Source organism: Vitis riparia, chromosome 12 (assembly GCF_004353265.1).
Source record: "Vitis riparia cultivar Riparia Gloire de Montpellier isolate 1030 chromosome 12, EGFV_Vit.rip_1.0, whole genome shotgun sequence".
NCBI lineage: Eukaryota > Viridiplantae > Streptophyta > Magnoliopsida > Vitales > Vitaceae > Vitis > Vitis riparia.
Genome location: NC_048442.1, coordinates 21160196 through 21174542, shown reverse-complemented (window position 1 = coordinate 21174542; position 14347 = coordinate 21160196). Strand labels below are relative to the sequence as shown.

At 32.3% G+C, this 14347-nt stretch overlaps 1 protein-coding gene and 1 long non-coding RNA gene across 2 annotated transcripts; both read left to right on the top strand.

The window, feature by feature from the left end:
• Nucleotides 1-3289: 3289 nt before the first annotated feature.
• LOC117926098 (protein Mpv17-like) lies at nucleotides 3290-9712 on the top strand. Its single transcript, XM_034845181.1, has 6 exons — nucleotides 3290-3553; nucleotides 5229-5384; nucleotides 5497-5629; nucleotides 5781-5820; nucleotides 9074-9215; nucleotides 9338-9712. Exons 1-5 carry the CDS (start codon nucleotides 3290-3292, stop codon nucleotides 9159-9161), a joined length of 681 nt encoding a protein of 226 aa, XP_034701072.1. The 3' UTR covers nucleotides 9162-9215; nucleotides 9338-9712.
• A 1324-nt stretch (nucleotides 9713-11036) lies between these two features.
• On the top strand, nucleotides 11037-11675 carry LOC117927167. The gene is made up of 3 exons (XR_004653299.1): nucleotides 11037-11099; nucleotides 11238-11293; nucleotides 11652-11675. It is a non-coding gene; the product is annotated as an uncharacterized LOC117927167 (long non-coding RNA).
• Nucleotides 11676-14347: the final 2672 nt, after the last annotated feature.

Genomic DNA, 14347 nt, shown 5'->3' with positions numbered 1-14347 from the left:
ATGATAAAAGAGACTACTCTAAGCACTTGTATTAACATATTTAAGTCAAGGGATACCAATTATCATTGATATCAATATTATTAAATGGAAAGTTCTATTTTTAAGATCATAAGTGAAATTCAATATTTATGATATGGTAATTTCACTCATATCTTTAAGGTATGGTGAAGTTATCATATTGAACTTTATAATGGAGGTTATGGGTATGTTAAAACCTTATACCACTTTAGGGATGACAATGAGACAGGTTTGGAACGAGTCGCCCCCATCCCAACCTCACCCATTTTATTCAAAATAATTTTCATTTCCATCTCATTTAAAAAGGTAAATGGGGCGGGGTGCCCTGTTTAACCCTTTTTTTTTTTTTTTTTTGAAATTATTTTATATTATTTTTTTAAAACTTATTTTTAAATTTTTTTAATTACATTAAAATAAATATATTTTATAAATAATTAAATTATTATATTTTTATAACTTATTTTATTAAAAAAAATGTTTTATTATTATCTATATATTAAAAATAGTAAAATAAAAATTAAATTAATTTATTTTTAAAAAATTATTCTATGATATTTTGTAAAACAAAAATCTATTTAGGAATTTAAAATATTCTTGACCTCTTTTCTATATTTTCAAACATGTTTTAAAAGTAACTTTTATTTGTAAGACATTTATGTAAATTTATTCTTTTAATTTACTATACTCAACAAGCGTAACTAAGTCATACATGTCAACAACACAATGTGAGCGTCCGACAATGATTGAAGGACTAAGTGTGAAAGTACCAAATGAGACTCTTGGTAATCGTGAGCTTTAATGAATACTTGATATAAGAGAAAGATTAGGAACACAAACAAGATGGATAAGCTCAAGTCTATGTGTATAATAAATTAATGATTTGGGTTGATTTGTCAAGCACTCAAAATAGCAAAACATTGTTCTCTACTGTTGGTAGATGACCAACAATGTTTTTTCCAACTAAATTTCTCTGGGCAAACAACAAGCATATATGCAACAAAGTATGTTCAAATGGTTTTTTTGAGTACGTTCCTCTGAAGCTTAAATTAGTTTTGAGAAGAAACAAGTTATGACTTTTTTAGGAAGCTTAGTTCATACTTGAAATTGATGTTTGATGACATTTTATTTTAGCAGAGTTGTGATGTTTTATGTGCCTCTTTAATGCTTTAAATGGACCCACAGTTGGCCTTACAAATAACGATTTTTAGGCTTAAAGTCAAACGTTTATGTTCATGATTGCTCATATCATAACGGTTTGAAACATTTATTACTTGTATAATGAATAAGGACGCTGTCCGAATAACCCTTTCTCTATCTAATACCTAGATGAGAAATGGATTTATACCTTGATAGATGCAAGGTCCCACACCTACCTCATGGGGAGCCTCTTGCCCCACTAAATTGGATATTACTTAATTTCCTTCTCTTATGTTTTATTTTCAATCATTCTCTATATTTATAATATTATTTTTTTTAGATAATCTTAAACAAAATGAAAACCATTAGAAGATATTATCTAAAAATATATTTGTTATATTATTAAGAATATAAAACTATTTTTTGTTTTCTCATTACAAACCTGTTTTCTTATTTATTGATTTATTTTATTTTCAATAATATAAAACTATTTTAAAAAACTTCTAATTTCAATTTAAATAATTCTTATATTTGTGAAGCAAATTGACACTAGAAATGCAGTTGAGTTTCCATAAATCTCAGAGCAACAGGATCAGTAATACACTAAAAGTTTTTATATGATATGTTTGAATATCTACAGTTTGCTTTCATGTTTTCGTATTATTATATTTATTTATTTATATAAAAAAAATCTTATAAAAGGATTTATTTGACATTATCCATAGTGTAAAGTTCTTATTTTTAAAAAATAAGTTTAAAGAAATACAAGTGAAAGTATAAGATTGAATTTTTTAATTTTTCTCAAAAATTTTTTATTAAATTATTTTGGTGTATTTTTACTTAAACTCGCATACTTCAACTCAATAGATAGTCAAAGACTTCGTTACAAAAAAGTAGACTTATATATTTAAATTTTGAGTTGATAAATATTTTAATATTTTAATTTTTTTTAAAATAATTATCTTAACTCTGTTTGGTAATTGTTTTCAAAAATGTTTTTCTTTTTTTTATATTTTTTGAAAACACGTTTAATAATAAAAAAATATTTTCATTTATCTATTCCACAAAAATATTTTCCATTTTCTGTTCTTAAGAACATAAAATAGAGTGCTTTAGGAAAACATCTTTTAGTTCTTTTTATTATTTTTTAAGGATAATTTTAAAAAATAATTATACAAACATGTAAAATGATTAAAAATAAAATACTAGACATAAAAATTATTTTTAAAACATATTCAAAAATATTAAAAACAGATTTAAAATATTTTACATTTTCAAATAAACTTTTGTTCTATAAAAATTAAAGAACAATTTTTTAAAACTGTTTTTTTCATAATTATTTTTAACAACAGTTACCTAAGCCCTTATTCTTAAAAATAAAAATTAGAATATTTTCAAAGAACATTTTTTTTATTATTTTTAATTAATTTCATTTATATTTTAAGTATTATTTTGAAAAATAATTATACAAGCACATAAAATGATTAAAAATAAGTATTGTACATAAAAGTTATTTTTGAAATATAGGTAAAAACATTCATATTTTCAAACATGGTTTTATTTCACAAAATAATAAAGAATAAATTTTAAAAATTGTTATAAAAAAAATGATTTACATGAAATGATTTTCGAAAACACTCTTCAAACAATGCTTAAGGCCTTGTTAGACAAACGATTTTTTGTTTTTTAGAACAAAAAAATTGAAAAATACGTTTTAATAATTTGAAACTGAAGAACAATTGTTTTTTAGAATTGTTTTAATGAATAATTATACAAACATATATAATAATTAGAAACAAAACTATGAACATAAAAATTATTTTAAAAACATATTTAATAATATTAAAAACAAGTTAAAAATAACTTTAGATTTATAAATGGACTTTTGTTCTATAAAATATCATAGAACAATTTTTAAAAACTGTTCTAAAAAATCAATTTTTTTTTTTAACTTTTTTGAAAAATACCTACCAAATAAGTTCTAAGGTTTTGTTTTTGGATTTTTTTTTTTAATTCGAAATCACATCATTTTAGGACTTATCAGAAAGTATCAACCAGATGATGACGTGTCTATATTGATTGGACTATTTAATGTCTGTGAAAACGTTCCATTTTGTGTGCTTTTTGCCTGAAAATGGGTTCACTTTTGGGGGGCGCCGGTGGAGGCCACGGCGGCCTGTGGTGGCGTCCATTTGAATCTCAAAAACGGCAGGGGAGAAGAAGAAGGAGTTCGAAATCTTCTGATTCAGTAGATCGAACCACTAGCGGAGGTGGTTACCGGTTCCCTCTGAAACAAGCCCTGACCGCCGGTTCTCTTGCTTTCGCCGGAGACACCATCGCTCAACTTAGCGAACGCTATAGAAAGAGAAATTCTCTTTCTGATTCTGGTTTTTCCAAGGTCAGTATGTCATTAGTAGTGCCTGCTGCTTGTGGTCTGTTTGGTTGGCGAGAAAATGTAGGAAATATTATGTAGTTGAAGTTCTGAAAATTTTCACTGCTAGTACCGAAATTCTTCCTCATTATTTTTTTATGGTATGTTTGATTCCTGGAAAAATGTAGTAAAGGGGAGAGAGATTCTTGTTCTGAATCATAAAATTTTCAATTTTAGTGAATCAAACACTATCACTGTGTCATTACTCGTAAGATTCAGCAGCTCTCTTATCTTCTTTTGTTTTCTCATCAAGCAAACAGGAAGTGCTTCGCTCTCTTTGGTTGCTGGGAAATGTAGGAAATGTCTAGAAATTGAAGTTTTTGACCTTAAGTTTTTTGCATTCATTGAATCAAAGGCATCCTCTTAAATGTGCCTAATAAGAGAAATGAGATTCGAAATGCCCCTTATTTTCCCCAGTTTTTTCATCAAGAGAACAGATTTAGTTTTGTAGGTTATGCTACTAACAACTATACCAAATGCCAATGAAAGTGATAACTTGGATAATTAGAAATGTTTCAGTTGCAAATTAGATGTGAAGGCCATAATAGACGGCTTCTAAACCACCAGGACTGGGACAAGGTCTGGTTGGTGGATTCCTTTTGGTTCTACAGTTTAGCTGCCTGGTTTGATTTGGAAAGGCCGTAATTTGCATTTGTATGCAGAATTTTCACACATGAGAGGATTATGAGAACTATGAAATGGCTCTCAGGAACTTGGTTGTACCTTTTTAATGTTTTTCTCAGAAAATATCAAACATTTGATACAGACTATCAAATCAACAATATGTAAGCCCAGGTTCAGGTAACAATAGTAAACCCAGGGTGGGGCATGGAAGGTTTTGATTCCATTATTCTGAGAGTGAATAGCTTCTCATATATTGCACCAGGACATTGGGAAAATTGCAGGTTTATCCTATTGCTGCTGCCTTTTTTTCAGCTTTTGGACTCTCCATGGGGACCAAACCTTGGGGTGCATTCAACCCCAAACCTTGGGGTGAGCCCTTTGGACTCTCCCTGGGGACATAAACCTCAGGATGCGCTGATCGTGTCTGCCACATCCAGCACTGGGTAATCTGGTACATTCTACCAGCATAAAAAATTGAACCCAGGACTGTGTGCCTCTACCACACATCCTGACATTTGCCGTAACCAACTGGGCACCTTGATGTGCTTTCTGGTTGCTGGGATTGTTAGAACTATGTGATACAAACATATATAAGTTCTGTCTTTCTTTAGTAGTAAAAGAAAGGACCTCAGACTGATTCAGTGTTCAAAATCTTGGGTTGTCAAGAGTGCATATGCAGACTTGAGCTCTGAGATTGGGGAAGGGCCCCTTGGTGCAATAACTCAGGAATGGGCCACACTAGGTAATGGCGTTTGAGTTTTGTATTTCTTGCTATTGTGCAGTTGAATTTGTTGGATGCAAATCTCAGTTTGTACTTTTTCTTTCCTATTTTGTTAATATTTTTTACTTTTATTATGTCCAGTAATTTTGTTGTGTTGTCTTTTTGATAGTAAGACAGGGAATTGATTCCTTGCAACAACCTTCTCAATGCATTCATGTCATTCTCAAGATTCTTTTTTGCAACGTTTTCTTTTTATCTAAATATGGGTTTCTTCTCTGACCAAAATGCTTCTCTCAGGATATCATGTGGATGCTCTGTTCTAACCATGATTGGCTCCGAGCCCTCCGGATGGCTTCTTATGGGTTTCTTCTTTATGGCCCTGGTTCTTATGCATGGTATCAGTATCTTGATCATGCTTTGCCAAAGCAAACTGTAGAGAACCTGTTGCTGAAGGTAATTTTTTCTTTTTATTTTCATGTCAATTTATTTTTTCTTTCACAATGACAACCCTGAAAAGGAAAATCCAGATTCTTTAAACAATACCTTAAAATTCACTTCCTTTCAGGTCTTATTAAACCAAATTGTGCTCGGTCCATCTGTTGTTGCTATTGTTTTTGCATGGAACAATATATGGCAAGGAAAGCTCTCAGAGCTTCCAAATAAGTACCAGAAAGATGCCATTCCCACACTAATTACTGGTAAAAACCTCTTTTTAGAAATCTGTTTAGCTTGACAATATGGATTGATATTTCATGTAGTTTTAGTTTTCTAATTTTGATTCCTGTGCAGGATTTAGATTTGGTTGATTTTTTATGGAGTTTTGACATTCTAATTTTGATTCCTGTGTAGGATATAAGTTCTGGATCCCTGTCAGTGCATTGAACTTTTGGTAAATTTTCTCAATTTTTCCATTTTGAATTGAAGTATCGAGGATCTATTTGGAAATCAAAAAGTACTATTAAAAGTGTTAAAATATAGATGGAAATTTGAAATTCTCTTATTTGTTTTGTAATGACAAATACGAAGGACAGTAAAATATGATGAAAATTATTTGAAAACTAAAACATTTTCAAATTGTTCGTTATCATCTATTTAGAAAATGAGTAAAATAGAGTAATTTTATTTTCTTATCTTTTTCTTTATTTTCCTTTTTTACCTTTTTTGTATGTCCCCTTACAATTTTTGAAATCCAAATGAATCATTAACAAATTATAATGATCCTTGGTATGCTAAACTTACTTGGTGCCTTAAAAAATGATGAAACTATAGATCTATCCCTCAAGTTTACTTTGAAATGGTTTCGGATAAATTTTACGAGGAAAAAGAAAGTAATCATTTTTTTTTTTTGATAAGTGAAAAAGAAAGTAATCATACTATCCACATTGCCCAATATGGATGTCCTCAGCTTGTGCTATTTGGTTTTAGGGTAAGTCTTACAATTAGCACAACTCTTTGAGTTTGGAATGACCACAACCATTGTATTTAGTTGCCACCTTGCCAACTTTGAGCAATCTTGAGCAGATTGTTGGTGATGAGAACAAGGAAACAACATTTATAATATTATATGTGAAAAGCTACCAATTTGACACTAAATTTTAGGTTATTAGGTAATGAGCCAACAATATATATCAAGTTGACTTAGGCTAAAACTCTAACACTTCACTTCATAGAAAGCCTTCTCTGAGTTTGCATATGGAGTCAAAAAATGAGGTAAATAAACATCAATGTGGTTCAAACTCATGATCTCCCATAAACATAAGTGTTGATACCATGGTAAGCTATCAATTGAGTTGCCCTATGAGCCTTTGTAGCTTAACATGGCATTAGATTCTTGATTTATGAGAGATTATGAATGCGAATCTCACTGATATTTATTTTCTCCATATATTGAACCCATGTGTAAGCCTAAAATAGAAGTGCACTTGTTAGGTGGGGTGTTAAAGATGTTATTCTAAGTTTCCTTGATATGCATTGTTGGGTCATTACCTAATAGCTTAAGCTTCTTGGTCAAATCATTAGTTTAACATGGTATCAAAGTTTTGGTTAACTAGAGATATTTAGTTCAAGTCCTAGGTATTTATTCTCCTCTCTATTTCTCTATGGTCCATGGATGGCGTAGGAAGGTGTCTTTGATATCTTATTTGGCAAAGTCCATGTGGGCTAATGATTGCATGCTACATTTGTAACATGTGAGTGTGATACAACAAATTATGAAGTGTCATATGTTTTGAGAATCGGTATCATATATCTAAGACAACTTAATTTACATAATACCTGATGCACCTTACATCGTTGATGTGTGCATTGGTCCATGCTCTCCTTGCATCTCTCCTTATGCCATAGTGCTACATCATTTGGACACAAATATTTATCTCATACTACGCTCAGTGACGTAGGTGTCCATAGAACATGGATGCCCACCCTTAGCGGATGTTGAGGGGGCTCTCCTATTCTATACCTTGTTAAGGTGACATTGTATGTTCCTCAGAGGGATAATTGTTTCACTCCTTTTATAGAAAAAAAATTGTTTGCTTCAAAATGGTTGTGGTTTGATGATCTCCTATCCTCTCTCAAAGGTGCTACCATTGCTACCATTGACACAAGCTTTTATGCTAGTACGCTTGTTCGAGTCATGAGTAGAGTTAGGGGGTTTTGAAATTAACTTGGTGCTTTTGGGTGGTAGAATTGGCCTTCCCATCGCTAAATACTTTAGGATTGGTTGACGAGTCTTGATTTGATTGTTGGAGTTAAAGCCTTGATAAATTGGCCCCTTTTTGGCTAAAATGAGAGGGAAGGAGAACTGTTGTTTCTTCATGACATGTCCCATCTCTAGAGAATTCCATATTATCATGAAATGATTAATGTAGAAGTTACTATTTTTAAGCACCATAAAAGGGCTTTGTTTTTTAACCAAACAAAAGAATGAAGAAATTCCCACTCTCCTAGAATTCTCTTGTATTACTATCTTCAATTCCCTCTCATTTTTCAGTTCGCTCCGCTCTCCTCTCAAACTCTTGATACCTCACATCTCACATTGTTGACCTCTTATGGTTAAGAACCTCCAATAAACATGGTAAAACCTATGAATAGGTTTGCATATACGTTATTTCACTAATAAGTCCCATTTTTGCAAGTGATTGATGTTAGCATTGAAATTAAAATTTAAAACTTAAGCACCATGCTAATACCAACATATTTGTGTTGTGTAATTAAACTTGGTGAGAGGCTGAAACACTGAAGGGAGTTAAGTTTTCATCACATGGTTAGATGCCCTTCCTCAACCAATCTAGACCCTTTATTATTGGCATGAATATAGATAGACTAAACCTAAGCATGAAGGTGAGATTGCTTGGACAATTTCATGGAGACATTTTGTTAGCTTTTTCTGCTCCATATGAATGTCAGTTCATCTATTTGATGAAGGTTTTGTGAAAGGTTTCTTTTCATATGTATGAAAACTCTTTTTTGCCACTTCTTTAGGAGCATGGGGATTCATTTTGTATTTCTATTAATATATATATATATATATATATATATATATATATATATATATATATATTTATAGTAGATTGTAGAAATTGATGTTTAAGTGATGAACTTGCTCATGGTGAAACATCCTTAGTCCTTAGTGAATGTATTAGAGACAAATTTAAACAGAATGGAGAACATGGGAAGAAAAATTATGAATAAGAACAACCTCATGAAGGCTTGCAGCAGAGATTTTCAGTAAGAGCATCATCATGTGTTCAAAATAAAGGTATTATCCCCTTAAATGCTGGACCACAAAGGCACACAAATCTTCTCTCGTGCATTCTTAGAGACAATTCCTTCAACATCAAATCATGGTTCAACATTGGAATGATGAGACCTCTTAATAAAATATAATTAAAAACCATGATCTTCAAACCTCCATCTTTATTGCAACTTCGGGAAAGGAATTGTTGCTTGCATGTGTTTGTTTTGGTTCATTTGAGAAAACCTTTTTTTGGTGTCATGAAGTTACTTCTCTCTCTCTCTCTCTGAAATATTTATTTTTTATTTTTTATTTTTATTTTACCTCTTTTTAACAGATGAGTAGTGCAGTTAATTGGAAACCTTTAGGGTAACATCTTTTTTGTCAATTCTATACAACACATATACAGGGTGGTGCCGCTTCAAGCCCGTGTAGCTTTCATGTCCATGGGCTCCATATTCTGGAACTTCTGCTTGTCTGCAACTATGAGCAAATAATCTTTTGCCGAGAAGTTTATCAATGGCTTGAAATAAAGAAATTTTGAGCACTAGGTATCTAAATCCGAATCAAACATTTTTTCTGCTCTCGAGTTTAGTGGCTCAAGTGTTTATTTATTTATTATTTTTGCTAATTCTTACCGTTTGTAACTTTTGGAATGTGGACCAATGGGCAGGTACACCCTTCTTCTCAGTTCATGAGGATGCCATGATGACAGGAAGAAGGATCCCAGTGTCCCTCAAACTTCTGGAGAAGTTGCTTGCAGAACTTACAAATGATCGTGGATCAAGTGAACAGCTTGCCTTTCCTGTGGGTGCAAGATGAATTGTTTTCTTGCTTTATGAATCTGTGTTCACTGGGGAATGAAATACCTGGTGATTTTTAGCTTGTCTCATACACATAATTACTTTGTTTTCATCTTCATCTGGATTCTGGATGATGGTTTTTGTTTTCAGTAGTTAGGAAACCTTAGCTAATTGTGCTCTTCCAATCGAGCTGAAGGAACTTGAAAATTGAATGGAAATGAAATCCTTTGGTCCCTTATTTTTCAGGGCACTCAAAAATGGGTTATCAAAAAGACATAATTGAAAAATAAGAGTTCAATGAAGAATTTTATTTTTTTTCCCTGCCCCACAAAATCTTACAGCCTAAGCATGGCCCAATGAGCTGCAGAAAAAAAGTGTATAGCCTTTGGAATATAACTGAACATATTTTGTTGGTAAAGTGTATTGAATATTGAAAATAAGATTCTTTATTTCTTTATCACATTAAGAGTACATTTGATAATGATTTTATGAAGTGTTTCTAGTTTTTTTAACATTTGAAATTTTTTATCTTTCAGGTAGTAAAGATGATTGAAATACTTCCTAAAATTACTATCAAACACACTCTAATTGAAGGACGGAGAAACAATTATTTCTTTGATTTTGTTGTTGTCTATTAAATTTTGAGAACACTGCAAAACATTGTACATGTCTAACAAAAAAAAAAAAAGTTCAAATCATAAGATATTCACTGCCATTGATAAAAGAAAGTGGCATATATTTTGAATTATTTTTCAATTTATAGAAAATATTACACACCATGTTCCTTGGAAGAATCATGACATGTAAGGATGGTAATTCGTGTTGGCGCACACGTTTGCGTCGTGTTCAAATATGTCAATACAAACAAAAAACATAAATCTAAGTACAATCTAATTATTAAAAAGGTAGCACATCATATAACTTAATTAATCAATTTAATAATTAGATACTATTTATTAATTAGGTCCAAGTTTGTTTTTGTTTGAGTCGATATCATTAGTTTCATAACTTCAGATATTTACAACTCAATTGATTTACTTATTCAAAATCAAATTTTAAACGAGTCAAATATATGGATCAATACAAATTTAATTCAAACGTAATTATATTCAACCCGAACATATGAAAAACGTGTATTTGTGCTATTTGACGAATCTTATCAAACTTTGTAATTCATAACGACATAACTTTATCGTAGTTTTCAATGTGAAGGTATTGCTACTTCCATGTTGCCATTAACCATTAATAAAGACAAAGCAGAGTGGAAGAACTGGATTCCTTTCTTGACTTCCATTCAATCTTTTTCTTATAAGCCTCAGCCACTCAGCAAGGGCATCTTCTAAATGGGAATAGAACCATACTTTATATAAAGATCAATGAACACCAGAGAGCAATAAAAATGGACATGAAGAAAGAAACTGTTCAGAGTGAATTTCAACACTTCCAAACAGAAGGGAATATTAAACTATATATACATATCAAACACAATACCCAGAGCCACCATAGTTTCTCATTGCAAAGGAATCGACTTTCAGAATACTTAGGAGAAAGGAGAAGCCATGAACCGCAACTACTAGGAGGATGCTGGGAAACTCCAATTCTACTGAACAAGACCTTTATCCTGCTTCTTTTGTAAGTGTCGACTCTTTACCTATCTGATGGAAATTTCTCAGAACTGCTTCCATGGAAACTAAGTACAGCAAACAACAACCATCATCATATATCATCCCTGTAATGTGAATATTTCTGATAAAAGAGTATTGAAAACAGGATACACTGAGGGCAATAGACGAGGCCATCAGATTAAACAACCTCCGCTTAACAAGGTAATGTATTACAGATTTTCCTTCAATCCATAGGGCCATTTTGATAGGAAATAATTCTTAAAATCCTAAGATGATCAATCTTTAGCAGGCATTAGATGTAGGGAAGCTTCTTGTGATTTTCATTCCACACCCGACTTGGTTTTCGGTCACATGCACTACAACCTTATGTAGCACCATATCAATAGTACCGGTCATGCCTTGGTGATTGATGATGAATACATCAAGTAGTTATACCACCATAATTTCTTATTATTGCGACTTTCTGTCTGTTCATCTCATCACATTACATACAAAGTTTTTTTTTTTTTCTTTTTTTATCTTTTTGTGATTCTTGATCTGCTACATATTTGGATTTCAGTTTACCAGCACAACCTCGTACACCCATCAAATTCTTGTATTAGATGATGATATTGCGAGAGGGTTGAGCCTCAGGTCGAGACAGCTTGTCTCAGAATCCTATCCAAGCCTTGCTGGCCAAAGAACTAGACAGGTTCCTACATATCAAGAGCAGTCCAGATTTACTCACGATGAGCAGAACAAGGCCTTCAAGAAGCTAAGGAAAGAATTTTATATTCCTAAGCCAAAGAGGATTGTAATGAGATTGTACTACAGAGAAAATCCCAAAAATTATATCAATGAGCAGGATGAAGGTCGTGAGAGGTGTGCCATCTGCTTGGAAGATTTCGAGATAGAGGAGGTGGTTGTCACCCCATGCAACCACATGTTCCATGAGGAATGCATTATTCCCTGGGTGAAGAGCCATGATCAGTGCCCAGTCTGCCGGTTTGCTGGTTTGCAATAGGTGATGGAAGGTGAAACACCTATAGGGGGGTGGGGTGGTGTGGTGTGAATAGGTGTTTTTTAAAACAATTAGAGATATCTCACAAATGGTCACAATTCCCCTGTTTTTCCTTTATAAATTGATCTTATTTTTCAATCCAACGAACAAACGTGCAAATCACAAGCAACAATGGATGCACCAACACTCTCCCAAACAAGCTATTCAATGCAAGTCATATGCAAATGAGACAACACTCCTTAAACATGATATATAAGACATTGCATCAACATAAAAATTCTATTTCATATGCCCTTGACATCAATCAACAAAAACTAAAATATATCTTATTCTTTCAAAGATTCGGTAGCCAAATTTCAGCTCATGCTTCAATTAATTCAATCAACGTAACGTAATTAAAAATACCATAAGCTCATAAAAGACTAATCAAAAGACAAGATAGAAAAGAAATTTTAATGTGGAGAACCTCAAAAGAGATTAAAAAAAAAAAAAAAAAAAACAACAGGTCTTAAGCAATCAAATAATCCACTATGAAGAAAAATTAGCTAAGTACAAGGTTTTACCTAGTACATGTCTTTCATCCTCTCCCGAACCACTTGCCAAGAACCTTCAAGCCTTAGCTACCCCCTTTCTTCTTTAGGAAAACACTTGGAGTCTACTCTAAGCTTTGATCTCGACTTCTTCTTGAGTCCACACAAGAAGAATCTTGGGTTTTACCCTAATAAGTTGAATATGAGAGCAATGATGAAGAACATAATGAATTAACCCATTTGAACAAAGATTTGTCACTTAAAAACTGATTTTCAATTCAAACCCAAAATTTTTCTCACAAGACAAACACTCCTCAATATGGTAAGAGAAACTTGAAGCTCCAAAACCCAGGGTTTTCACCCTCACAACTACCCTCACCACATCTAGAAAGAGAGCTTAAGTACTAGGGTTTTGAAACCTATCCTACGGTTGAGATTGATTTGAAAAAATATGAAAGAATGCAAATATGATCGAAGTTGAATCAATTAGACAAGAATAGAAATGACCTAGGTACAATAGAGATTGTTACCTTTAAGTTTGATTAATCATAAATTGATTCAAATGACTTAAACGTTATGTTTGCACTCCTTAAACAACCACTCAAAATTTTAATAAAACGATTAGAGTTTAAAAACAAGATTGATTAGTGTTCACCATCATCTAACATCTCAAAAGCACTTACCACTCCTCTAGCCATCTTCAAACATGAATAACTTGGAAAAGGTAAGTGTCCAAGGAGGATTTTAGGAGTATGAGCTAAGAGACATAATGAGAATTTTGACCCGGAATTACTAATACACAAAATACACTTACAAAAGAAAAGAGGATGCATTACCCTTCAATGACAATACCTCAGTGGTCTATTTGCAGGAGAGATCATTTCCATCATAGAGATCATGAATAAAGCTTTTGAATTCGGCAACACAAACCCATTATACGATATGGAATGGAAAAGAAATTTGAGGGATAATTGTTTGGACCCATTTTGACCATGGGTGATGACAGTTGAGAGCAATATTAGGCCAAAAGTTAAGGGCTACCCTTGGGAGGAGAGTCCACTTAGTCATGCGACATAAAAGGCGAATAACTTATTTTGTACTTAAGAATATGTAAGAAAAAATAATGATTGGATTGAGAGAAAATTCATTAGACCAAAATCATGATTCTTGTAGCCCTTTTTTGAAATGGCATTTTATAAAAATTGTAATATCCCATATCCTATAGGGAAAAAAGTTCTTAGTGCAATATATGTATAGTCCTTTTTTAACCATGTAAACGTGTTTTAAAATTGTTAGGGTCTCTTTGACTTAGAGAGAATCCTTGGTCTTGGTGTGAGAGTTTGTTTGGCCTTATAAAGAATGTGTCTATTTGACCTCTTAATTATGTGGGAAATAGCAAGGATGTTGTATCTTTGTAGAGGCATGATTACTTAAATATGTTTTAAAGTCTTGAGGGTCCATTGGATCAAGAGCAAACAACATCTACATGGTTGAGAGCAAGTCATTACAAATGATACCAAAGTCAATCCTTGACCCTAGTGTGAGACTTTGTTTGGCCCCGCAAGTGGTGGTTGTTTGTTTGACCCCACAATAACGTGAAACACAATGAGGACATTATGTCTGAATGAGAATGATTAAAATATCTCACATCAAATAGCAAAAAAAGTTTTTAGCGCAATATATATATATATATATATATATATGAGTTCCTTTTATCCATGTAAA

Bases quoted from the DNA above. Each gene is read 5' to 3' on its own strand.
- LOC117926098 (XM_034845181.1), top strand. From the start codon at position 3,290: ATGGGTTCACTTTTGGGGGGCGCCGGTGGAGGCCACGGCGGCCTGTGG. The intron at 3,554-5,228 runs GTCAGTATGTCA...TGCTTCTCTCAG, and splicing joins CTGATTCTGGTTTTTCCAAG to GATATCATGTGGATGCTCTG. The intron at 5,630-5,780 runs GTAAAAACCTCT...ATTCCTGTGTAG, and splicing joins CATTCCCACACTAATTACTG to GATATAAGTTCTGGATCCCT.